The sequence below is a fragment of the Carettochelys insculpta genome, chromosome 2 (genome assembly GCF_033958435.1).
Source record: "Carettochelys insculpta isolate YL-2023 chromosome 2, ASM3395843v1, whole genome shotgun sequence".
Lineage (NCBI taxonomy): Eukaryota > Metazoa > Chordata > Testudines > Carettochelyidae > Carettochelys > Carettochelys insculpta.
Window position 1 is genome coordinate 181,591,576 of NC_134138.1, and position 27,228 is coordinate 181,618,803.

General features: G+C 45.4%; 1 protein-coding gene across 2 annotated transcripts in view; it reads right to left on the reverse strand.

Annotated features, from left to right (window-relative positions):
- HECW1 (HECT, C2 and WW domain containing E3 ubiquitin protein ligase 1) overlaps positions 1 to 27,228 on the reverse strand; it is a 343,912-nt gene that overhangs the window by 76,783 nt on the left and 239,901 nt on the right. Inside the window, exons 10-13 of one of the 2 annotated variants that reach the window (XM_074988069.1) lie at positions 25,928 to 26,029; positions 19,880 to 20,030; positions 4,251 to 4,381; positions 2,241 to 2,362 (exon numbers count right to left, since the gene is read on the reverse strand). In XM_074988069.1, the coding sequence (XP_074844170.1) occupies positions 2,241 to 2,362; positions 4,251 to 4,381; positions 19,880 to 20,030; positions 25,928 to 26,029 (506 nt within the window). The remainder of the gene's footprint in view (positions 1 to 2,240; positions 2,363 to 4,250; positions 4,382 to 19,879; positions 20,031 to 25,927; positions 26,030 to 27,228) is intronic. The other variant, XM_074988070.1, reaches the window with a different exon arrangement.

Consider the following 27,228-nt stretch of genomic DNA (forward strand, 5'->3'; position numbering starts at 1 on the left):
TGTGGCCACGCTTGGCCAAAATTTCAAAAGGGCCATGCTAATGGCCAAATTGGAGAATACTAATGAGGCACTGAAGTGAGTATTCAGCTCCTCATTAGCATGCTGCTGGCTGCGGCACTTCGGAAGTGCTACATTTCGATCACATGCAGCTTGGCTACTTGGGTCCCTTTTCAAAGGGATCTGACAGATTTTGAAATCCTCTTATTCCTGTCAGCTGATAGGGGATTCTGCCTGAGAGAGGGATTCTCTGCTTCAGCTAATAGGAATAAGGGGATTTTGAAGTGTGCAGGGTCCTTTCAAAAAGGGCCCCAAGCCACACGTGATCGAAACGTGGCACTTTCAAAGTGCCATGGTTGGCAGCATGCTAATGAGGCGCTGAATATTCATTTCAGCGCCTCATTAGTATCCTCTAATTTTGCCATTAGCATGGCCATGTCAAAATTTTGGCCAAGTGTGGCCACAGCCATAAAGTCTTTAAGTTCCTTTTGAGAGAAGACCCATCAGCATTAGTAATGGATTAGAAAAGGTTCAGAAGTGTTGTTCATCCAAATATTATCCAAACTGTTTGGTGTAGAAAACTGGGGTAAAAATTGAAGACCAGGTTCTTCTAGAGAGATTTTTGAGACTCCTTGTTCCTTCTTAGGCTGCACTTAAACCTTTATCACTGCATGTCGCTTTTCATTCCCAGTTGCAAGCAGGAAGTGAAGTCCCATTCTTACAATAGAGGAGAGTTATCAATACTTTTCCAAACCTTCAAGAAGTTTGGTTTGGGTTTGCAGTAGGTTCAGTTCAGATCTTATTTTCTCCAAAAGGGCTGCATCAATCCTAGTCATTATTTTCTCACTATCTGCATGTACACTAGCAAATTCCTTTGAAAGATTTTTCGAAAGAAGGGGGCTCTTTCAAAAGATCCCATAGAGCATCTACACACTAAAAGTGTTCTTTTGAAAGTAAAAAGAAAACGCAGTTCTCCTTTTGAAATCACTCTTCCTTTCCCGTTTCAGGAAGAGCACCCTCTTCCAAAAGCTTCCTTTGAAAGAAAACATGTTGATGCTCCTCAGAGCCCTTCTTTTGAAAGAGACTGATTTTCCAATCCCTGGCCCATTCTTTCAAAAGAGCGAGGGCTGTACGGATGCCCTCTTTCAGAAGAGCAGCTCACTCCTTTGATCTGCTTTTTTGTGTGTGGACTCACTCGTTTGAAAGAAGCTCTTTCAGAAGATCTCTATAGTGTAGACATACCCACTGAGTGCTAGGTTGTACCCAGGTGCTTGAGTGTACAAATTGAAGCAGATGAAAGAAACCTCCCTTCTTCTCATGGCCTTGCACAACAGTGGGATCCACCATAGGTTTCTGAACACCTTCCACAGAAGGATTCAAAGGGAGTGAGCAGGAGGCAGGGCTATGACCCCAGCTCCCTCTGCCCAGACTGTAGTATTGGTCAGACACATAGGAAGAGTGCTGCACCTTCTGAAAGGGAATCAGGAATGAAGCCAGGCCTGTGAGGGGCCAGAGAATCCCCCTCTCAGGCAGAATGCCCTCAAGAGTTCCCTATGGGGTCATGTGAGCACACTACATCCAGCCTGGTCCAATTCCTAGAAAGGACAATTAAATCCTGAGTCAGGGAAATAAGGATTCCCTAGGTATGTCTACAGTGCAATGTAACCTCAGGCTTAGCAGAACTCAAGTGAGTAGATCTTGAGTTTGTCAATCTAGGGCTTGAGTGTCCACACTTATTTGTAAACCTAGGCTAGGAACTGTTGAACCTGAATCCCAGCATGGGGGTCCAGGAACTTCAATGCATTATGTAGGCCTGATTTCAACCAGCCATAATCCCTACTTCTGAGTGCTCTTGAACAGTATGTCCACTCTGTCCCTTAGTCTGTGGTGCAGTGTAGGAAAGCCAAATTTGGCTGCCCAGAAAACAAAAAGTCAGCCAATAGGATTGTGAAATACTTTTGGTAGACGCTCAGAGACGGAGTCCAGCGGGGCTATGTCTATAGCGTAAAGCACCAGGGCTCAGACCCTGGATCCTGGTTTAACTCAGTATTAATCATCTTGCCCCTTGGGGCCTGGGCTAGCACAACTTGAATGCAAATGGAAGAAATGTTACACCGGCATTTGAGTCTAAACCCTGGATCTACACTGCAGCGTAGACATACCCACTATGCATTCTTATAAAAGGCCCAGAACTCTTCATTTTGAACCAGAAGGCAGAAGTGAGAGATGATACTGTTGCTTACATAGTTTGCATGCAGCACAGTGAAGAATTCAGGGTTGGTGATGAACTTTACAGCTGGAGACTGCAGCAGCAAGGTGATCTTCTGAGAATTCACTGGAGAAAGGGAACCATCTCTTCTAATTTCTGAAGATAAAGGCAAAACAACTGACTAGCACACACAACAAAAAACACAGCATTAGTAGTGTCACTCTTCCCTCCTCTGCCAGTACTAGCGAGCCCATCCCACCATACTGCTTCTCATCTTTTTAAGCTTCATGTGAGGCAGCGGTCATCAGTGGACTACATAGCAACAACCCCCACTCTCTTTGTATCATATCTAACCACGCAGATGACAAATGTTTTTCCTAAGTTTAGCACTACAGGGCCAATACAGCTATGGGAAGGAGAGTAGGATGATTTTCTATACTACATGTTAGACAATCTGGGCTATATTCTTATAACCACACTAGCTTATACTGGCTGAAAATAGGGTCCAAATATTGCCAGGTAAAGTGTGATTGTGGAATCTTTCTTCCAGTTGATGATTTCAGAGTGCAAAGAATGCACATGAGGTTTTGGACTCTAGGTTGAGTTCACAGCACTGATGTTTCTGAGCCAAAATCAGTTTTTGTTTTATAATCTGAACAAGTCTGATGTGGAAGTCCTCAAGAGAATGACTACAGAACTACATAATATAATGTTGATAGTCACTTTTCTATCTACAGTCGCACCTTATCATTCTGTCCACTTAAGACTCTGAAAAAGGACTTTGTGATACAGCTCTCCTGACTTTGATGGAGTTAAACTGATTTATTCCTCTCAAGATATGACAGTGCACCTGTGTTTGTGGCCTTTCATATGTCCCTTTTAATTTCTCTTTATATTAAAAATTGGTAGCAAAACTAACATCACTTTTTTATTCTAATGAGGTTTGTGCCACAGTTTAGTCATTTAGTTATTTGTACTTTACCCATGGTTCTTCATGAGAAAGAAACTGACTTTTCCTGTCAAACAATATATTTAGCAAAGACAAAAAAGGCACATGCCACAGATTATGTCTCCTTTTTATTAAACAAAAAGGGAAGAAAAGGCATATTAAATCAAATCCAGCCATCATTTCTGTGAACGATCCTTGGCACCATTACTGATTTTATAACGTAAGTAACCATAGCAATACTGTATATATGTGTCAGTAATCCTGTATGTCTATGGCAAATATGTATCCAACTTAATATTACAAGTAATACAAATAGAACAGAACATAAATCATATACCATTTCTATCTCAATTAACTAATTGGAGTGGAATCAAATATGATTCTCCATACAGAAGTAGTTCAGTTAAACTGAGTCATAAAAATTGCAATACAAATGAATGCAAAAGTGGTTATATATCAAGAAGAATACATTAAGATTTATTGTGACTTTAAAGGAAAGAGAAACAAAGATTCGGACTTATAATAAACTAAACTAAATATTTAACAAAGCTATTTTTTAAAAAAGGCACAGATTACATATTCACTCTGCACAGTCATTCCTCTTCCAGGAAATATAAAAGGAACTGAACCATAGGCCATGGAGGCTATTTCCTGCAATAAAGACTAGCCAGTAATGGCATGCAAACACAGGAGAGTAAGGAAATGAGGTGATAGATGCAATAATAGACATCATTAAGTGGCAGCCCTGCTACAGTATGAATTTTCAGAAGGGCTGAAGATTGACTTCTTGAGTTGCAGGCACAAATTTAACCAACTACATTTATGCCCACAAAATAAAATACGGGCACAAGTCGGAGTGCTTGGGTTTCTCCCCATGTGACTTGCATCTGCAACCAAGTTTTAGGGATGCAAGCATTCAGCTTCGCCTCTGTAGCTCAACTGCAGGTGCAAACACGTGGACCTCTGAGAGGGCCTGGCCCCATCCTGGAATGGCGAGGAACACAGACAATGATAAAGGAGGTGCAGCTCAACACATCCCCTCTAAAAACTGTTCCAGCATCACTGAGGTGCCGCTAATAGCATCCTCTCCCATACCTGAGTTTGGCTGGGAAGAGTCTGTCTCAGAGTCACTTCCTCCTCCAGTGGGGAGCCTCTCGACTCTGTTGTTCACAACAGCATCATCCTCTGGCCTCTCTGTTGCAATAGTCCGCTGAATATTTTGATACCTGTATAATTTATGTGAAAGAACAAAGGCGCTTTAGCTTTAAGTTTTAATGGAATAATAGTACAAAGCATTTTGCTACTCACAAAAATGCCTGTTAATTCTATGGTTTTTTGATGTGGGCTAAGGATCGAATTAGGTGGTGATAAACTAAATGGAATGCTGAAGGGAAATATGTGCAGGGGACAAGAGCAGTGTTTAATTTGTGCCAAGGCTTTTCTCCGGCTCCTCTAGGCTTTGGCACTGCATAGCTTTGGTACCTCCAGGCTTGCTGGAAAGTTACAGGACCTCTTTCATGACAAATTAAATACTGGGACAGAGCCAGTAGGAAAAAAGAAGGATGATAGAAGAGGTAGGCATGGAGTGAAGCTTTCAAAACCTTTTTCTGGTATGGCAATTTCACGTTGAATGGCTACAATGAGACTAGTCATTAATTAGACTCAAGTTAAGCAGGTGCTCAAACATTTTGCTGGATCAGGGCCAGGGTGTTCTCTTTTATGTATTTAGTATGTTTAAAATATGCAGTCTATACTACCAGTTCTACATACTGTCAAACAGCGATAAATAGTGTGAGAAGACAATCCTGTGGCAGCCACACTGATCCTTCATTTGTTGAGTATTTGACATACTAAAGGTGAGAGAACCTCCTGAGCTTCTAGCCCTTAGGTTCACCCCACTCTGGGATCCTGAAAATGTCTGATGAGAATGTGACAAATTTTAGAAATTATTTAATGAGATATCTATTATTTTAAAATATATTTATATCTTATTAATCATTTTAACTGGCATCCGTCCCACCCTGATATTCTCAAGCCTTTTTGTTGTCTCATTTTCATTAACTCAGCGTACACAAAGGACCACACCCCACTTGGCTTAAATCCGTGGAGCTAGTAGCTTCACTGATTATATCTGATCTGATCCAAAGCCCTTCTCTTTCTTTTTCTTGGTTCCTGCTCTTCTTTCTTTCATCTGTGTGACTCCAGACTTAGGAGGAATATCCTTGTTTTAAATGTGCAATTTTCCAAGTTAGATATTGGCTTGAACTCCAGGGGTTAATATCTCAAAGTTCCATGACATCTATGAAGACAAATAATTTGCATTGTGATTTTACATCCCATTCAAAAGACATAATCTCCAGTAGCATACTAACTCTCAATGGGTTACTGGAGTTTAGGCTAAATTATGGAAAACGGGTGAAAATGTAATGGATTTATAGTTGACTGTAACAGGGTCAGGACAGCTGACCCCAGGCAGAAGGGTAAAAGGAATCTCAGGACACAGCCTGGGCTAGGGGAAGAAAAGCAAGAGCCAGTTAAGCTCCCAGGCGGAGGCAATAGGGACTGGTGGCAGTCAATTAATGAGGCCCAGCTGGCCTCACTGCTGGAGTGCTGGTAGGGTTTAAAAAGCAACCACAGTCAGAAGAGATAGGGAGAGAAGGTGGAGGAGAGAAGACAGATAAAGAGGTAGAGGAGAGGAGATGGAGGGGCTGGATCTACATGGAGACATTCTGCCAGCATCTTTATGCTAATGAGCAGTCTCACTCTTGCAAATGCCTGATCATTAGCATATTTCCACAACTCATTAGCATACCCATGCAAGATCTCGCTGCTGGCAGTAAACAGGCCGTGTAGACGTGCCTCTGCTGGCAAAAACCCCCTCTTTCGCCAGCCCCTGATGCTTGAATTCAGTGCATGAGGGGGGTTTGCCATCAGAGACACATCTACACAGCCTGTTTATTGCTGGCAGCACTCTCTGCCAGCAGCAAAATCTTGTGCAGCTAAGCTAATGAGCCATGAGAATATGCTAATGAGCAGCCATTTGCAATTGAGAAACTTCTCATTAGCATGAAGCTGCTGGCAGGACATCTCCATGTAGACCCAGCCAGAAGAAGGGAAAGCAACATTGACAGAAGACAGCAAGGGGGGAGAGGGAGGAGCTCAATGGGAGAGTGCCTGGGCTCCCCGCCCTCATCGAGACTGAAGCCTGACTGCGGCAAAAGGGGAAAGGACTGACCACCTATCCTAGATTAGCAGAGGAGGGTGCTGCCTAACCCCCGCAGCCAAAGGGAGAGGTGTGTGGGACCCTGGCCAGACCCAGAGATACCCTGCCACATGGACTAACAGTAGTTTTCATTTCCCTCAGTATTCCAAGTTTTACTTTAATGTAGCTTTTAATAGCTCAATAAAGAGCATATCTAGAATTGGTTAAAAAGTATGAGAATGGTGGATTTTTATTTTTAGAGAAACATACACCTTATTATAGCAGTTTTCACAACTGCAATAATTTACCTCTACTTTTTCCCCCTCTACTTTATGACAAGCTTTTAAAAATTTTATTCACATGACTGTAGGCTTACTGAGTAAACTTTCCACTCCAATACCATAGGAATTTTACAATACCCTCATGCAACAGCAGAGAAGAAAAAAAGTAGTTAATATAGTCAAAAGCTTTTTATGTACAGTAACTGAAGCATCTATTTAACTAGATGTTAGAAAATTCCCTGCTGGCAAACTTTACACTGTAATGCTAGTTGTATGCCAATAATAGGCTACTTTTTGTGGTCCTGATACTGTAAAATAGTCTTATATAAATACCAGAAAATGCCAATGTAATTATAAAAAAACTTTCAAAGGACAAAAGTTATGGGAATGTATTTGAATATCACTATCCCTTTTCAAAGCGATTTGTCAGAAAAAGAGTGGTTTCGAAAGCCACAGTAGAGGTTGTTTTTACTGTGTGATTATTATTATTATTCATGTAAAGACAAGATTAATTACACAAATGGTGCACAGTCCAGTTTAACCAGATCACAGAGGATAGTTAACCCTGTCATGTACTTTTAATACAAGTTCAACCTCTTAAATCTGGAATTCTCTCATCTGGCAACATCTGTCACTCTGCATGACCATGGGTGTTTCAGAACCAGGGAGTCCTGGGGTTGGGGGTGGACCTGCATCACTGGGGCAGGGACTGGGGCCAGAGCAGTGGCCAGCAGCCTGGCCCAGGCCAGAGCTGGAGCTCCTACCAGCCATGCTGCAGGGAGTGGGTGGGGGGTAGTGCAGGGCTGGGTAAGAGCCCCTGCTGGAGTGGGGAACAGAAACCAGCAGGCCCTGGTAACTGGATAGCCAGCGGTGAGCAATGGGGGGCCCAGTGGCTGAGTAACTGGTCGGGGAGCAGTGCGCCTGGGAAGCCAAGGAGCCAGCTGGGGAGCCACGGGGTGGGATCAGCCAGGGAATGGTGGAGGGTGTGGGTTGGGTGAGGAGCCAGCTGGGGGGCTGGGAAGCCACAGCCCAGGGAACTGCTGGGGAGCTGCAACGTGGGAGCAGCCAGAGAATCACAAAGACAGGGAGCCAACTGGGCAGCTGTTGCAGTCAGGGAGTGAGTGGGAAGTCTGGAAAGTGGCTGGGGCTGGTGGACAAGAGGGGAGCCCCGAGGGCACTGACCACTCCTCATCCAGAAAAATTGCTTGCCTGCCACTGTTCAGGTCCTGAGAGTGCTGGATGAGGGAGGTGAAACCTGTAGTTAAAGCTGTTAACTGCTTTAGTATAATGGAAGACAGGGAAGGAGTGCTGTAGTAAAGGGAAACAATAGACTCTTCCAATAAAAAAAAAGTGGGGGGGGGTATTTGTCTGCAGCTTATCCAAATTTGAGGTCCCAATCCTGTATTCCCAAAACTGATAAAATGCTGCTTAGGTCACTGGGAATCTCTGAGTACCCACAGAATGAAGGATTAGGTCCTCGGGACAGAATACTCACAGGCATTCATTTTTAAAACTAGATTCCCAGTACACTGTGGTTTTGGCTGGGCTGAAAATGGCAAGCTTTCCTAGTGATATTTTTGCTATTTCCATGCTTAGTCCCTGATCAATCTGGGAAGTGAGAAGGTGAACAGATTTGTTTGAAGAAAAAAAAAAGAAAAGGCAGACTGAGACTTTTCTCATACCTCGAAAGGTTTTGGGTTCCGTTTATTGGAGTTTGGCGCAAAAGTTCCGGCTGATTTTAGTTTAATATCCAAGCTCTTTGTACACAATTGCCTCATCTAGAAATGTTTTTTAAGCAAAGTTACCAAAACTGTTCCAAGTCATGGGGTTTGACCTACAACAACGGAACCTTTTAAAATGATTGCTGAAAATAGTATTCAAATTTAAGAAGTGTTTTTCAACAGCCACTTAAGAAAATACTCTCTCACAAGCTGGCAATCCAAGCTACCTGGATATTTTTAATGAGATGATCTTGAAACTTGTTTCAGGACAGGGCTAATTTCTCTATTTCGCCCAGCCATAAAATTGCTTCCCACTTCCGAAATACACAGATTAGTGACGTTTGTCACAATGACCAACACATATCCCTTTTGTTGGAATCTCTCAAAATATCCATGGCTACACATATACAAACACTGGTGGGAAAAGAGAAGCCTCCAAAAGACTTGGTGGTCTATTCAACATTTTTTACTCAATGGGGCTCTTTTAGAGCAGGGATTAAAGAATTACCAGATGGCTTTTTTGTGTGAAGAAATCAAGGGATTGCACAATTACTCAGTTGTAATATGCTTAGCCTCCATTGGGAATCCAGTGAGGAGAAATATGCTGCTAATGAAAATCATCTCCATTTTCACTATGTATCTTGCATGTATGATTTTTTAAACATATGCAGATGACCAGCAAGGTATGTTTGGCTTAATTGCCATGTACTAAAGTATTAATAAATGAATCCTAACCCAAACTTGTGAGGCCGTAAAGGAGCCAAGTGGTATGAAACATGGAAATCTAAAATGTAAACCGAGAATGTCACATCAGTGGTTCTTAACAGGAAAATATGTACTCTGAAGAGTAGGCACAGATCTTCTGGGATACAACAACTCATCTAGATATTTGCCTAGTTTTATAACAGGCTACTTAAAACACACTAGTGAAGTCAATACAAACTAAATATTCGCACAAAGGTTTATATATACTGCTGTATATACTATGCACAGAAACGTACGTACAATATTTATATTCCCAGTGCTTTTTCTTTTAAGCCGCGTCTACACTAGCCGGCTATTTCGAAGTAGCCGTGCCAACTTCGAAATAGAGCCTGCCGCGTCTACACATGCTGAGCGCTATTTCGAAGTTGAAATCGACATAAGGCGGCGAGACGTCGAAGTCGCTATCCTCATGAGGAGATGGGAATAGCGCCCTACTTTGACGTTGAACGTCAAAGTAGGGCATGTGTAGACAATCCGCATCCCGCAACATCGAAATAGCAGGGTCCTCCATGGCGGCCATCAGCTGAGGGGTTGAGAGACGCTCTCTCCAGCCCCTGAGCTCTATGGTCACCGCGTGCAGCAGCCCCTTAAAGCTCCCCGCCCCCTTATTTCCTGTGCAGGAAGCTGAGAGCTCATGCAGGCAGCAGCACTGCCACGTGCAAAGCCTGCACGGACCTCAGCAGCCCCAGCCCGCACCCTGCACCTCATGGCAGCCAGCCAGCCCCCCAAGTGCCCACAGGGCACCCCCCAGAAGGGGACCCAGGGCTCCCAGCCTGCCAGCCAGAGGGGGAAGAGGCAGTGGGGACCCTCCTGGATGGAGGCCGAGATCCGGGACCTGCTGGGGCTGTGGGGCAAGGAGGAGGTGCTCCAGGTAATGGGGAGCAAGAGGCGGAACATGGATGCGTTCGCTCAGCTGGCCGAGGCCCTGGCTGGCCGGAGTCACCCTGCCCGCACTCCTGACCATGTCAGGAGTAAGGTGAAGGAGCTGCGGCAGGGTTACGCCCGGGCCCGGGACACAGCCAGCTGATCTGGGGCCGCCCCTGCCACTTGCCCCTTTTACAGGGAGCTCAGGTCCATCCTGGGCCCATGGCACACATCCTCCACCCCGGCCACTCTTGACATATTGGCCGACAAGCCCCAGAAGGCCCTGGAGACAGAGTCTGCCCCGGAGGCAATCCCCGCACCCCAGGGGCCCCCCCAGGAGCCCACCCCTGGGACGCCGGAAGAGGAGGAGGGGGAGTCCTCCAGCGATGGGGGGCTCCACATTGCCCTCCTGTCCTGCAGCTCCAGCAGGGCGTCCACCCAATGGGTGTCCCCCGAATGTGGGATCGGACCATCAGGTATGTACCCCCCCGGTGCGCACCTCCGGGGTTAAGGGGCGGGGACAAGAGACATGACCAGGGCCCTCCACATGCCTGGATGACCATGGCCCCAAGGACAGCAGTGGCATGTCCCTCAGAAGAGTGCATCAGCCCCTGCCCCCCAGCAGGACAGCGCCATGCCCCATCCCTGGGGATGGAGGGAGTGGAACCTAGGGTCTCCCGTGGGGGGGGGGGCACCCATCAGCAGCAGCAGCATCTCCGGGGGACGGGGATGGGGAAGCAGCAGCAGAGGGGTGGGGGGACAAGGGCCATGGGTGAGGGCCCACACTAATGGCTGTCTCCACTCTTCTTCCCCCCTGTGTTCCGCAGCTGCACCATCAGAGGGACCAGAGAGTGCTGGCAAGGTGTCCGTGGTCCCGGAGAGCCCACTGGGGCTCTCCCAGCAGGCCGGCCCCTTGGCGGAGCACAGACCAGCCCCAGGATGAGGCCGACAGAGGAGGAGCCACCCGCGGATGGCCACGGACCCCCAGCTGCTCGCGACCCTCCGCCGTCAGCTGGAGGTGTCGGAACGGCGCCTGCGGGTGGAGGAGCGGTGGCTAGAGCTCCAGGAGCGAGTGCTGGCCTGGCGCCAGGAGGCTTGGGGGGCCTTCATGAGCACATTCCAACAGATTGCGCAGCACCTGGCCACCCCGCCGCTCCGCCCGCTGCTCTGCCTGCCACTCCACCTGCCATCCCTCCACCGTCTGCCACCCTGGGGCCTGCCGCCGAGGGGGACCATGGGCCTGCGGACACTGTCCGGCCCTATTTGCTGGTTCTCCCGACCCCCACCCAGCCTCGACCAGGGCTCCGGCCGAGACGTGGGTCGCGCCCCCTAACACCAGGTGCTGGACAATAGGGTGCGGGGCTGAGGACGTTGCCCCCCCTGTACATATTCCCCCCATGTTTGTAAATAGTTTTTGTTCTGTCCCCCCATGTACATAGTTCCCCCCTTCCTTCTGTTAATAATAACATTGCACTGTTTTGTTTCAAGCAACATTTCCATTTATTTCAAAGAAAAGTGTGGGGGTGTGTGTGCTCTCGGGTGCTCTGTGGTGTGGGTGTGGGGGCAGGGAGCGTTGTGGAGGATGGGAGGGTGCAGTGGGTGGCTCACCAGCAGCTGGCCCTGCCAGCGTTCACCCCACAGCCTGGTCAAAATGGGACTGCAGGGCCTCCCAGACCTGGATCCCCTCATGTTCAACCTGGCGACTGGGGGCAGCGGGTGGCTGGACGTCGGCCCTGCCAGCCTCCACAGCCCAGCCCTGCAAGAAGGCCTCTCCCTTGCTCTCCACCAGGGTGTGGAGTGCGCTGCACGTGCCCACAACCTGGGGGATGCTGGTGAGCCCTGCATCCAGGAGGGTGAGGAGACACCTCCAGCGCCCTTTGAGGTGGCCGAAAGTCCACTTGACCACCTGGCGTGCATGGTTCAAGCGCGTGTTGAACCGCTCCTGGCTGGCTGTGACATGGCCCGTGTAGGGGTGCATGAGCCAGGGCCGGAGGGGGTACGCCACGTCTGCGATGATGCAGAGGGGCATGGTGGTGTCCCCCACAGGGATCTCCCACTGGGGGATGTAGGTCCCCGTCTCCAGCTGGCAGCACAGGCCCAAATTTCTGAACACACGGGTGTCATGGGTGCTGCCAGGCCAGCCAACATAAATGTCCAAGAGGTGGCCCCTGCTGTCCACCAAGGAGTGCAGGACCACGGAATGGTATCCCTTCCTATTTAGGAAGCGTCCTCCACTGTGCTCCGGGGCACGGATGGGGATATGGGTCCCATCCAGAGCCCCAAAGCAATTTGGGAAGCCCAGGCTGGCAAACCCCATGATGGCGGCATCTGGGTCCCCAAGCCGCACGAGCCTGTGGAGGAGCAGGGCACTGATTGCGCGGACGACCTTCAGGGGAAGGACATGAGAGAGCACCAGTGAGGGGTGTGCAGGGTGTGTCTGGCACTCCCCACAGGGCTCCCCCCATCTCCACAGGGCTCCCCCCGCCCCGGGTCTTCTTACCTCCATGAGGACAGCTCTGACGGTGGCCTTGCCCACGCCGAACTGCTGCCCTATGGATCGGTAGCTGTCTGGAGTGGCCAGCTTCCAGACAGCGATGCCAACCTGTTACTCTACTGTCAGGGCACGTCGCATGGGGATGTCCTGGTGCCGTAAGGCAGGGGTGAGCCACTGACAGAGCTCCAGGAATGTTTGTCGGCTCATCCGGAAGTTCCGGAGCCAGCGGTCATTGTCCCACTCACCGAGCACCAGCCGCTCCCACCAGTCCGTGCTCATGGGGTATCTCCACAGCCAGCGGCGTGTGCGGCGGAGGAGGGGGTGCTGGAAGGGCAGCAAGGTCTGGGGCTGCTTCCTCATCCCCTGAGGACAGCTCCTCTTCCTGAAATAAAAGATGGTCAGCTGCCTCCTGCATAGCACTGAGCAGGGCAGCCACTGGTCCTGCAGGGGTGGGTATGTGGGCCTCTGGCTGCTGCTGCTGCTGCTGCTGCTGCTGCTGGGGGTCCATGCTGCTTCCACGGGGTGTGCGTGCCTGTGGCTCTGCAGACCGCGTGCTGTGCAGGCTGAGTGCTGTGCAGGCTGAGTTTGTAACCTATCCTTTAAATCCGCTTCGGTACCCAATGACTGGAAGGAGGCCAATATAACGCCAATATTTAAAAAAGGCTCCAGAGGAGACCCTGGCAATTATAGACTGATAAGTCTAACATCAGTACCAGGCAAATTAGTAGAAACAATAGTAAAGGATAAAATTGCAAGGCACGTAGAAGAGCACAAATTGTTGGGCAAAAGTCAGCATGGTTTCTGCAGAGAGAAGTCGTGTCTAACTAATCTATTAGAATTCTTTGAAGGGGTTAATAAACATGCGGACAAGGGGCACCCAGTGGACATAATATACCTAGATTTCCAGAAAGCCTTTGACACGGTCCCACACCAAAGGCTTTTATGTAAATTAGGCGGTCATGGGATAGGAGGAAAGATCCTTTCATGGATCGGGAATTGGTTAAAAGACAGAAAACAAAGGGTTGGAATAAATGGTAAATTTTCACAATGGAGTGGGGTAACTAGTGGTGTTCCCCAGGGGTCAGTCCTGGGACCGATCCTGTTCAACTTGTTCATCAATGATCTAGAAAATGAGGTAAGCAGTGAGGTGGCAAAGTTTGCAGATGACACCAAGTTGTTCAGGACAGTCAAAACCAAAAGGGATTGTGAAGAACTACAAAAAGATCTCAGCAAACTGAGTGATTGGGCAGCAAAATGGCAAATGAAATTTAATGTGGGTAAGTGTAAGGTAATGCACATTGGAAAAAATAACCCAAATTACACGTATTACATGATGGGGTCAAATTTAGCTACGACAGATCAGGAAAGGGATCTTGGAGTTATAGTGGATAGTTCTCTGAAGACATCCATGCAGTGTGCAGCGGCAGTTAGTAAAGCAAATAGGATGTTAGGAATTATTAAAAAAGGGATAGATAATAAGACAAAAGATATCATACTTCCCCTATATAAAACTATGGTACGCCCACATCTTGAGTACTGTGTGCAGATGTGGTCTCCTTACCTCAAAAAAGATATATTGGCATTAGAAAAGGTTCAGAAAAGGGCGACCAAGACGATTAGGGGTTTGGAACGGGTCCCATATGGGGAGAGGCTAGAGAAACTGGGACTTTTCAGTCTGGAAAAGAGGTGATTGAGGGGCGATATGATAGAGGTATATAAAATCATGAATGGTGTGGAGAAAGTGAATATAGAAAAATTATTTACCTTTTCCCATAATACAAGAACTAGGGAACACCAAATGAAATTGATGGGTAGTAGGTTCAAAACTAATAAAAGGAAATTTTTCTTCACACAGCGCACAGTCAACCTGTGGAACTCCTTGCCGGAGGAGGCTGTGAAGGCCAGGACTCTATTAGGGTTTAAAAAAGAGCTCGATAAATTTTTGCAGGTTAGGTCCATAAATGGCTATTAGCCAGGGGTAAAGTATGGTGCCCTAGCCTTCAGTACAAGGGCAGGAGATGGATGGCAGGAGATAAATCACTTGATCATTGTCTTCTGTTCTCCTTCTCTGGGGCACCCGGCATTGGCCACTGTCGGCAGATGGGATACTGGGCTGGATGGACCTTTGGTCTGACCCAGTATGGCCATTCTTATGTTCTTATGAGTGTGTCTGGGAGGGGCCCTTTAAGGGAGCGGCTAGCTGTTGCCCCGGAAGCGCTAGTCCGCCCTGTGACCCTGTCTGCAGCTGTTCCTGGCACCCTTATTTCGATGTGGGCTGCTTTGGTGTGTAGACGTTTCCTCGCGGCTCCTATTTCGATGTGGTGCTGCCCAACGGCGATGTTGAACGTTGACGGCACCAGCCCTGGAGGACATGTAGATGCTATTCATCGAAATAGCTTATTTCGATTTCGCTACAAATAAGCTATTTTGATGTAGCGTCCCAGTGGAGATGTAGCTTTATGGTGGTATTTGCCAGTACCAAGTACTGGCACCTTAGCAGCCCCAGCTATGGGATTGGCTAGGGGTGCGGAGCTGGCTGAGTACTGTCTCCTCTTTGGCTTACAGAAAAGCACTGTACATTCCAGTACAATATAAATGAGAAAGTAAGCAATTGTTTAGTAAGGGTGTGCTGTGACATTTGCGTTTTTGTCTGATTTGGTAAGCAAGTACTGGTTGAACCTCTCTAATTCAGAACTCTCTCATCCAGCATCATCCATAATTCGGCATGATTTTAGTTAGCCAGATGACTACTTATCATGGGTGTGGCCAAGTTTCCTGTGGTCCCATAAAGTTGTTTCCAGCCACCAGATTTTGGCTCTGTGTTCTGTGGTGTTATTTAGCTATAATTTACCCCTATATGTTTTCTCAGAGCTCTGTCAGCAATGGAAGTGTTGGTAGTGTGCTAGAAAATATTGACCTCCTGCCCTTTGGCAAATTCTCTCATCCAGCACCGGTCAGGTCCCTGGGTGCTGGATGAGAGAGGTTCAACCTGTAGTTTTTAAGTGAGGTATAACTTTGGGGTGCTCAAGAAAAATCAGACTCCTGTAAGGAGTACAATTGTCTAGAAGAGCTGAGAGACACAACTTAGGCCCATGTCCACCATAGCACTTACACTGGCAAAACTTTTGATGCTCAGTAGTATGAAAAAACACACTCCTGAGTAACACAAGCTTTACGCATGTAAGCACTTACGTCCAGTCTGATGTCAACAGAAGACACTCGCCCACCACCAGAGTCAACCCTTATTGATCTGGCTTTATTATATCAACAGGAGAGCACTCTCATCAGCATAACTTGGTTACACAAGCTCTCTTGCAGCAGCACAGCTGTGAGCTTGCAAGTGTTGACCTGGCCTAAATGCGCTGTGAACCTGAGCTAACACAATTTTTATGTCTAGTTCAGACACTCACCAATGTTTGTTTCTGGTTGTTTGTGGCTCGCCCAAGAGAGTTTAGCCTCATGGATTAAATGGTGACTGTTTACATTAAATGTATGATAATATTAGTTCAGCTCAACTGGCAATCAGTTAACTGACAGCACAGCAACAACAAAAAAACTTATATGCAGTCATTAAGGTCTTGTGTAAATTACAACCTCTATCCAATTCACTGCAAAAGGTTTCTAGAATTATGGTAACTTGACACCTTTTGAAGAAAATGATAATTAAAACAAACTATTGCAAGTTCTTACCACTATAAACAAAACTGCATGTGCAAGTCAGATTCCCACTTTGCCCCACTATGGTGGGTTTGAAGAGAAAAGGTGACCAAATCCTCATAGACCTGTTTGTGGTTATTATCTATTTTGCATGATACACATTTTCAGAAATCTGGTTAGCCCTCAGGAAAATGCCCTGATGGATGTGATCTGTGACCATGTTCTCCATACAAAGTATCAGAGTAACACCCATCTTATTTTCCTGCCACGGAAAGGAGGACTGCTGAAGCCACACATTGCCTCTCCTAGCTTGGCACTCTGAAGAGCACCAAATGATGTTTTACTAGAAGAACCCAAACCAACCTTCATGCCATTTTAAAGCCTATAATTAGAGAATAGCAATTTCAGTCTTGCTTGTTTAAATAAGAATCTGTATCTCTACAGTAAGTAGGAGACGAGGAAGAGAAAATGTTTTCTGAGGGAATAGTAGAAGTTTATTACCCAGCTACATATTTCATTTACTCTTCTCCCCTCAATTTAACCTGCAATGCAAGGAAAGAAAGAAAGAAGACTAAAAGATCTGTGTGTAGGGTAGTTGAACACACACTGCTGTCATTGACAAAGGTCCCCCATTTGGAGGGAGACTACCTTGCTCTGGGAAGTCACTTTAAGAAAGTGTTCCTAGTCTCTCCCCGATGTGTGAGGGGCTTTGCAGTATCTCTTAGTGGGATGGATACTCTATTGCACGAGTGTTTCCTCTATTTTTTCCCATCCGAATGCAGAATACATGTTGTTACATACAGTAGGGGTGGACAATATTTTTTCTAGAGGGCCACTCCACAGATTTTGGTACGGACAGTGGGATACTTCTGGGCCTCCCAGAAGAGGAAGGGCCTTGGGCAGAAGAGTTGGGTCTGGGGCTACAGAGAGAGAGACAAAGAGAGTGTGTGAGTATGACAGAGAAACACTTTTTGTGTGAGAGATGGACTTAGTGACACAGATTGAGTGTGTGCTGCAGTGTATATGTGTCAGTGACTGTGTGTGTGGCAAGACTGGGTATGGGTGATAGTGACACAGAGTGTGTGTGCTGGCTGCTGCTGGGTAAGTGTCTGAGAAAAGCCAACCTCTGTCTCTGTAAGGGCAGTATGTCCTGCTCGGTTGTCTCCCCTCTCCCCTGCTCTACACTCCTGAGTCACTCACCATCCATGCTTCAGACTGGAGCAGCTCCACTGTGTGTCTCCCTCTCCCTGCTCCACAGAGATGGGATTTGGCGCAGGGGAACACCCTGACTTGAGCACTACCCTCTTCCTTCCACCCCCCTCCCTCTGCACTGCTAGCAGGAGAATCCTAGGAGCAGCTCAGCTGCAGATACAACAAGGTGTGGGGGGTGCGGGAGGGGAAGCTGAACACTTGGTGCTGGCTGTAAGTTTGCATGCTCTGCTAATCAGCTGGATGGGCCACAGAGAAATGCTTAGCAGTCTGGATCTGGCCGCCAGGGCCGAGTTTGCCTATCTCTGATGTACATTGACATAGATGCTGTCGTGTACCATCAGTAGAAACAAAAGCCCTAGATTTAATACATATGTTTAAACATTTACCATATGGATAATTATGCCAGCCACAAAAGGCTAGGAATTATAGAACTCACTATTCAAGAATTAAGTTTAAGTGGAAGAGAAATAAAAATGATGAAATGCACAGGCCAGACAAAATACTAAAATAACAGTTTGAAAAAATAAAATTACAGAGGATATATGTGCATTGCAGGAAGTACCAAGTAATAACGACAAGAATAATAACACAAGAATAACACAAGAATGTGTTAGGAGATGAGTGTGAAAGAGATGATGTGTGTGTGTGTGTGTGTGTGTGTGTTACAGAGATGGGTGTGAATGGGCTGCTGCTCGGGGATTTTCTGGGAAACCCCACGTGCTGTTCCTTTAAGACACTGAAAGGAAGGGAGAGTGTATGACAATGCATGTGAGAGAGAGAGAGAGAGAGAAAGAGAGAGAGAGAGAAAGCGATTGCCAGAGTCGGGATACAGGGGGGACACCCTGACACCCACATTCTCATACCATCACCCCCTTTCCCTCACACACTCTGCACTGGGTCCCTCCTAGGAGCAGCTGCAAGACAGAGAATAAGTGGGGGTTGAGGGGAGAGGCACATGAAGCCGCACTGTGCATGTGCTGCCAATCAGCTGGGTGGTGTGTGAATCTCTCCTGCGTGGCTTGCATGTGCGCAGTTTACAGTGAACACAGACTGGCATTCGTTATTTAAAAAAAATATTCATGTTGTCACAGCTGATCAGCCTTGCTGATATCAACAGCTAGTTGGTGCTTCCCAACCCATGGAGCTGGCCCACTCAGAAACCATTAGATTTCTATAGTGGGACATGCTCATTCCAGCTGCGTGGCCATCTACAACACAGTGCCTACAGCACCAGAGGAGAATAATTACAAGGGTGGTGGGTGCTCAGCAAGTAAAGCTGTGTGATTCATGACCTTGTCTCTGAAGAGCTCCCATAAGACTGGGATAAGGGTACAGGTGTAGCAGCTGGAGGGGCAGGTTTGGAAGATGAAGCATTGCAAAGCTGTGAGGCTGAAGCCTGAACTCAGAGACTGATTGCTTGACATCTCTTCATGTTTTCACCCAGACCATCTGTCCTCTACTCTCATAGGCAACACAGAACCTCTGAAAGATCCTGCCTTTCCCCCTCCTCCAACAACTGTCTTGATCCTTCTGAGAAAAGCAAAGGGAAGCCATTATTGGACCAACTTCTGTTGGGGGAAAGGACAAATTCTTGCAATTCATAGAGCTCCTCTCCTCCTCTTTAGGTGCAGAGAAGAAAAATAGACTATCCAAGCTAACTACAAGGTGGGACCTATTGTTAAGCATAAGAGATTCACACGTGTTGTATGAGATCACTTGAAATGATACGGGCAGCTAAAACCTCAGCAGATATAGAACAAAATAGATAGCAAGGTGTCTTACAAGTTGTTGTAATGGGTCATAAAATAGTGCCCCTGTCAAATCTATAGGTTTTTATTGTTCACCAGAGTTATGTATTGAAGCTCCCAGGCTTGTCTTTTGATGACCTTGTGGCAGTTTCCTTTGACGATGAGGACTGAGCTCTTATCACTGTTTGCGCAACATACTGTGTTCATTTTGTGTATCTTGATTGTAATTTGTTTGGCCAGGCACTTTCCTATTTTTAAATACCACTTCCTGCTGTAAAGTGCCATATAGACTTAGGCCACTACATTAAAGAATACTAATTAAAATGTATGTGTTTTGTAATTGTAAGGCCAGCCTGAAAGTAGCACTGAAAACTGTTTCAATCTATTTTGGACTCCCAAATTGCCAGTGCTAAAAATGTCACCTCTGCTAAAGCCAGATGGTTATTGTCAATGCTCTTCTTGTTCTGGACATGACTGTACTGAGTTCTGGCACCTTCAAGCCCCAGCCACAAGATTGGCTGGGGGGCGGGGGGAGCCATCTGAGTACTGGCTCCTCTTTTTTTACAAAAAGGACACTGGTTATTGTCCATTAACAGTAGGTTCTGACCTGATAATTAGCATCTAAAATTGTACTTTCACATATATCTCATGTTGAAAGTTTTAGTCATGTCAGAAAACATTTCAGATACTGGTTTGGAATAATGCAAGTATCATTTCTCATAACTAGAACATTTTCATGGTGCTGTTGTTTTGGAATTTCAGTCCAGAATTACTACTCACCGCCGATTGAGCTGTTCCATTTGTTGGATTGAACCAGATCTGCGTATTCCATCTGGAGTGGCTGCTGCTGTGGGACGTTGCCATGTTGTGGTTCGATTCACATGATCCACATAAAACACCCTTCCATGGCTGTCTATCCGAGCTTCCCAGTCTAGTATTTTTTTTTTTTAAAAAAAAAAAGGATCTGTCAGTTTTGAGAAATGTCAGAAAGCTAAGATGTTCATGAGACACATGTCTAGATATATACACTCAAACATAAGAGCTGGCATATTGCCCCGTATCCTGTCTCCAACAGTGGTCCATTCCACAATTACAGGGGAGTGTACAGAACATTGTGGTCCACCCTGTCTTCCACTTTCAACTTCTGATTCTCAGAAGTTTAGGGTCGTCACGCATGGGTTCACGTCCCTCATCATCTTTGCTAGACGGATTATCCTCCATCCAGTTCTTTTTTTAATCCACTTATACTTTTTGGCCATCACAACATCTCACGGCAATAAGCCCCACAGTTCAGTTGTATATATATATATATATATGTAGTATACACACATACACAGCTATCATTTCACACATAGCCTAGAGTCACCCTATGCAATTCACTGCCATGGACCATCAATAATGAGTTAAACACACTGGCTGTAAAAAAAAAAAAAAGGCTGGATAATTCTATAACCATTAATGCCTTTTATAGTTCCGTTTCTGGAAGCGAGTAATCAAATCACATGCTTCAGAGCATAACGTTTTTCCCATGTAACTCTCATACGGTGTTGCACAACTAGCTAGACAAAACGAAACAGCAGTCATGTAGAACTTTAAAGACTAACAAAACAATTTATTAGGTGATGGGCTTACGTGGGGCAGACCCACTTCTTCAGCTCTATATAATTTCCAGTCCAGACCCAAATATATAGCACAGAGGTCCAAAAAAATTACAATAAAAACTGACAAATCAAATACATGAACTGAAGGATGGGGCTGAGGGGTAGAGGATGTTAAATGTGTTGCCTGAGATCATCACAACTAGCTAGATTCACTGTGGATGGGAGAACCATAAAGAACTGGACACTGGTAGCCAGGATGCTAGACTTCATCTAACCTGGTACGACAAGTCCTAGGTTCACTTTTTGCTGCATTTCAGAATAAACGCAGCTTTTTAAAAAAAGCTTTCAAAAGGATAATAGAGAACAACTTAAGCCCTATACCTAAAACTTGCCACAGGCTGGTTGGACATATTCTCAGAACTATACACATAATTTTTAAAATTTATCATTCTGATTAAGGACTGGATAGCAGAGGAAATTGGTAACAAGACACTGAGACTTCCACCCTCATGCTTCATGTTGAAATAAATGTCCAAGTTGGCCAGGAGTGAAACCAAAAGCTACTACCTATCTGATGGCTGCTTGTTGGTTTATGTGAAATACGCTGGTGGTTAAAAGCATCAAGAGCACTGGTTAGGGATAAGAGGAAATTTGAGAAGTGATCAAGTAAATCAAATTGTACATAAAAAGCCTTAATACTTCTTTACTGAAGTTGAATAAATTTGATATGCTAGCTATAATATCAGTACACGAATATCCATCAGCTGATGACATAACAACACAGTAAGAGCTATTCCTTCTCTTGGAGTGCATTTGTACGCTAAGTTTTTTTTTCTCCCATGTCTCTGCATGCCATTTGAGCAGCAGGGGTCTGGGGTTCTTTATTAACCCTCTTTCATACCGTCCAAGAGAAACACAGGGCTGTGTTTCCTCCCACTGCATCTGGACTGCAACCCTCTGAAACCAGCTACCTTCACCCCCAATATTGTGCTCAGTTACTAAGGAACCAACCTGTGCTGACCAGAGCGACAATGACATGCCTTCTCAAAAATATCTTCTTTATCCATGTGAGTGCCTGAGTGGGGGTCTGGGCAAACCAGCCCCCAATACTCCAAGCTGGTGCAGTCAGGTGACAATCTGAATGAAATCATGGCTCAGTATATAACTTGTGAACCCTAGGAAATGATTTGTTCTCCATTCAAACCAGTCTGTAGAAAAGGTTGAAGGACCTTGGTAAGTCAAGGCCTATTGTGGAACCCTGAATTCCAAGATAATAGTTAACATCTCCTTAAATACAGCAGTTCACACTCAGTTCTCTTGCTAACGCCAATTATACATACATTCATACCTCAGCACAGAATACATTAGCACAGGTGCTACAGAGTAGGGGGGACCGACAGCCACTGTGGGCTCAGAGGTTAGGTCTGAGGGAGCAAGTTAATGCCCTGGAAGGGGCAGAGCCTTGAGTGAAAGGTCACAGACAAGGGTACTCAGCCCTTAGCACCATCGAGAGTGTGGCGCTGGACCCTCCCCCCAGCCCTCAGAAGATGCATGGAGTGGCAGAGTAATGTGTCTGTGGTGCTTCAGGAAGGCCCAGAGCTCCCAGCTGCTGCTGCTGCTACTGCTGCTGCAGTAGTGGTTGGGAGCTCCGGGCCCCTTTCAAATGCTGGGCCCCTATGCAGCTACCTCCCTTGCCCCCATCCCCATTGTCAGTGAACCTGCGGCTGCTACAAACCTAAACCATGCCAAGATGCAGAAAGCATGTTATAATGTGTCTGCAGCCACAGGCATGGCAACCCCACCTCCGAGCATAAAGCATCTAGTCAAACCTCGCAGCAGCTGGATGTGTTCAGTGCCTGAGGTCACAGTGGAAACATCAGGTCAGGATAAAGGAGACACCGTGAAAATTCAGGGAATGTGCCTGAGAATATTTTTGCTGGGCATGTTGTTCTTACTGGCCCTGGGTCAGAGCATTCAGGCCCAAGAGAGTTGTGTTTCCTGCTGTGACTATTCCCTGCCAACATACCAACACAAGTCACTTTTGGCTGGTACGCATTTATTTCCCTCTCGTGTAGCATTTCCATCACACCAGGGATTAAGTAACTCAAACTGCATACAACACAGAATTTGTGGTGAGCCGAACGTATGGCAGCACACATAAACACATGGACTGACAGATGGAAACAGACCATCATTTTGAGCTCTGTTCCAGCTCCTTATGATGCTCCAGTGACCTAAAGGATCCCCAAACCACCGAGATCACTTCATATAGGAATTACCCCTCACCAGAGGGCTTCTATGGGCAGTATATGGCTGAAACTACAGCCCCTACACCAGCACCCTTAAAACTTCAAAACAGGGACACAACAGGAGATAGCTCTGGAGCACGAGATGGTGAGGCCACTGTGTTCTGTACTCCAGTTATCCTGGACTGTCAGAAGATACTGTCAGAGGATACTTGGGCTGTCAGAGGATAATGGATACACTGCAGTCCATATGTGCATTACAGCAGTCACCATGGGTGACACCTGCCCCTTTCAGGTCCACAACCTCAGAGTGACAAAATCACTTTGGTCCTCTTCGTTACCATGCCTTCTTAGTGGTGCAGCTCACAATTAGGATCCAAATGCTTTTCTTGGCTTCAGTAGAGTTGGGTTTCCACCAGTAACAACACGTAACCATTGGACATCCCATTAGCAGTGCCATTGCACCATACAAACTGTGCAAAGCATACAAAATACTAATGCATGCTATGAAATCTCACACTCAACATGAAAACTCTGCTACATCCATGAAAAATCAAAATAAACAAAGTAAAAGAAAAATTCCTCATCAGGGCTAACAGAATAGACTACATTTTGAAGACAAATTGTTTTGGGGCTATAATGAAGCAAAAAGCATTGAGAGAATGACCGAAAGGGGAAAAGTACCTCACTTTTTGAACCTACTTGTTTCTCAAAAGCCTTTAACTGATTTAACTAAAACCTCACAAAATAATCTATCGCAGGCTTATATCTGGCACGCGACATTTCATGACCATGAATCTGGCTACAGAATGTTTAGGAATAGTTGATACTGTCCTTATAATGATAGGAAATTAGCTTCAATCATAACTATGGACAGACACTAGTGTATCTTCATTTTAACCTGATTTAAAACTAGTAATTTCTCTCCAGGGGTATGTTTTGGGATGAGCATGAGGGGCTGTTACCCATCCCCCCAAACTGATATCTTGGGCTGGCTTGGAAGTTGCCTCCCATGTGCAGCCCCATTGACCAGACTGGAGCTTCCCCAACGATAGTAGTCACCCTATGTCTCTGTCTCTCTCTTTTCATCTTTCTCTAACACTTAAGAGTGATTTAGGAATTAGGAAGTGGTAGGGGTCTTAAGGCCATATCATTGCAACACCAGAAAAAGAAAATTCCCTTTAAATCTTTGTACTTCCCATGACCTTTAAAAATTACATTGGTAATTGCCTGGATATCAACTGAAGAAATATTTAATTCAATTTCTTTAGCAAAAATGTACATGGCACCACACACTGAAGAGAGATATAGTGGGGAATGATACACTTAGCATTTATTTATAAGCATGATATTGTGTACAGATGCCAAAGTAATGGGTTCATTAATATTAAATAAATAGTATGTTACCATCAGATGATTGTATTTCTGTGTTTGTGTAGATTAAACTCATCATAATTGTCTTCATTAGGAAGGCTACTTAAAATACTTATTTTTTGAGGCTGGTGTTTAAAAAAAAAAGAGGTGGAATGTGTTAAGGAAGCCATAGGACTGAACTTAAATGTCTCTGATCAGTGCATTGGTTCAGGCAGCCATCTCTTGCCTGGCTGCTGCCATCCATGTCCTATTAATAGTTAGTCCTGCTGAAAATTTCTCCCCTTCACAAAGTGGTGAGGTAAGATTAAGGGAAAGAGAAATATTTACTGATTACAGAAGTAATTGTTCCTAATTCATCTTTCACTGCCAGGCCACACAGTGCCCCTAATAAGACTTCAAAGGGACTGAAGGAGGTTGAATCATTCACCACTACTGTATACCTGAAGCCAGCATCAAATGGACTTTTCAGCTCAAGGAATACTAACAACCTGCTGGGTAAATGCTTTATTTTTATTTTAGGCCAAATGGCTAGGTTCTTTGCTCAGGCTGAGAAGGAAACAGAGAGCTTTGTTTTTAAGCCTGGTTAGTTTTTGAAAGGCTGAACATTTTTTCTTGTTACATCATCTGCTAAACAAGAAAGGCAAAGCACAAGTGTGTTGTAGAGCAAAGAGTGCGCTCTGCTGGATGCATAACACTAGTGCAAAAAGTTGGGCATTGCTCTAGGAATAGGTGAGTTATAAGCTATGAAAGCCTGCCCAGTAAAGCGCAGAAAGCACTCGTATGGAAGAACAAAACATGCTGATGCAGGAAGCTATAGGTCCATTAGTCAGTCAGTCACTTTGCTTCAGAGCAGAGACTTTCCCATTAAGCATTACAGGGGGCACTGCAATTGACATCACTAGCACAGGAGCTACCTTGTTCCTGTCTTCTCTTGTGACTCTGATTAAGAATTGCTGCCTGTCTTGGTTTTCAAAAGATAATTCTGGCAATGCATGCAAGGCTGCGAGGACAAAGACAGCATCCCAAGCTGTCTTTGAAGCTGATGCAGCCAGGGTACATCCACAAAGCAAAAAAATACCCGTGGCAGGGAGATTCTGAGCCCAGGTTAGTTGACTCATGCTTGCAGGGCTACAGTCTGAACACAGATTTTTACATTGTTACTTTTAGACCCACAGTATGACCTCCGCAAGCACACTGCAGTTGGGTCAGGCTCTGAGACTCCGTGTAGACATATCCATAGTGTCACGGTAGAAGGATGAAATGATTAGGCTTGTGGACAAACTTTACTGTCATTACAGTAAACAGAGCCTTTCCCTGGATGAATACAGAACACTTTTCCTGCCTCACAACTTTTCTCTGAGATACTGAAATGTTATTATCCCCATTGTACAGATGGGGAAACCGAGGCACAGAGCAGTTCTGTGTCTTGCCCAGGATAACATGGTGACACCTAAAAGTAAGGACCAAATAGGGAAAACAAAAGGGCACATTCAGGGGGTTTAGAACAGGGTGGGTACAGAGGGGATTTAAAGACATACTGACCTGTACGCTGTTTACGTTAACCGGAAAGGGTGAAAAAAAAATACACTTACAAAACTAGAGCTTACTTGGCGGAAGAGGCTCATCAATAGTTGGATACTGATGGTGGTCAGGCCTCAGGGAAGGAAGCTGGCTGACTGGCTGAGAATTATGGAGTAAAGGACAATCACCTATGGACAAGATATTCAAGATATTCATATTCATTCACTGTTTTTGGCAAAATGTGGTTTAAAATTCACTACTGTAAAACAAGAAACTAAAAGAACGAAAACAAAAAAACAGACAAAAACCCCATTAAAAAAACAAAACAAAGCAACAGTGCAGGCAGCAGCCTGGTGTATTAGCTGCTATGGCATATTCATATATCCAGGGCTTGTTTGGATAATAATTTACTTTGCAAAGAATTATTAAAATTATGCAGACAAGGATCAAATCTTGGGCTTGAGCACACAATAAGAAATGATAGGCTAGATTCTGGACTTACTCACTCTGGAGATTTACACCAATGTAAGTGAGGAGAATCAGGACTGAGGTCTGAAGAGTACCTCATAAATAGTACCAAGCACAAGGTTTTGGGGCTTTCTGCAGGAGCTTGGCAAGATCATATAAAATCCCAACTCCAACCTTGGATTCACTCCATCTAATTTCAGAGAGCTCTTTCTTTGCTAGTACAAAAGTCTTCTTTCAAGCATGTCCACAAGAGAGTAAGTGAAGTGGTGCGTCAGGATTTTGTGGAAGGCATGTATCTGCCGCACTTTTAAAGTCATGGAAACTAGGATGTAAACAGTTCAAAATTCAAACTGTTAAGTTTGAGTGGAAGAACGGGAGATTGAGAGAAGGACCAAAAACAAAAGAGAAAGGTGGGTAAGGAGAGAAAAAGATAAGACGAAACAAGAAAGAAGGAACCAGAGATAAAAGAGAGGGGAGACCTGAAACACAGAGAAAGAAGAAGAGGCCAAGAGACACTGAAGATAGGTAAGAGAAAGATTATTTTGAACACACTATTGTGTTAAATATGTATCTATACATTTACATCCAAATGAAAACTCTACATATTTCCGTCCTAGTGATGTCAATAAATTACTCAGCATTTTGATGTCACTAGAAACCCTCCATGAATAAAACCTTATTGCAGGGAGGCCACATTATTCCTCATTTTAGAACTGAGTGTGAGCACTTGGATCCCATACTATTGTATTTCATGGGTTCTAGAATTCAGAGGATATTTGCGGCAATTATGTATTTAAAAAGTGAAAAAAAAAAGATAGCACTACACATATAAGCTCATTTCAGTATATGTTGACTGGTTTAGTTACAAAATCTTATTACTCTAAAAATGAGCTATATCTTGCCATCAAAGTGTACATTA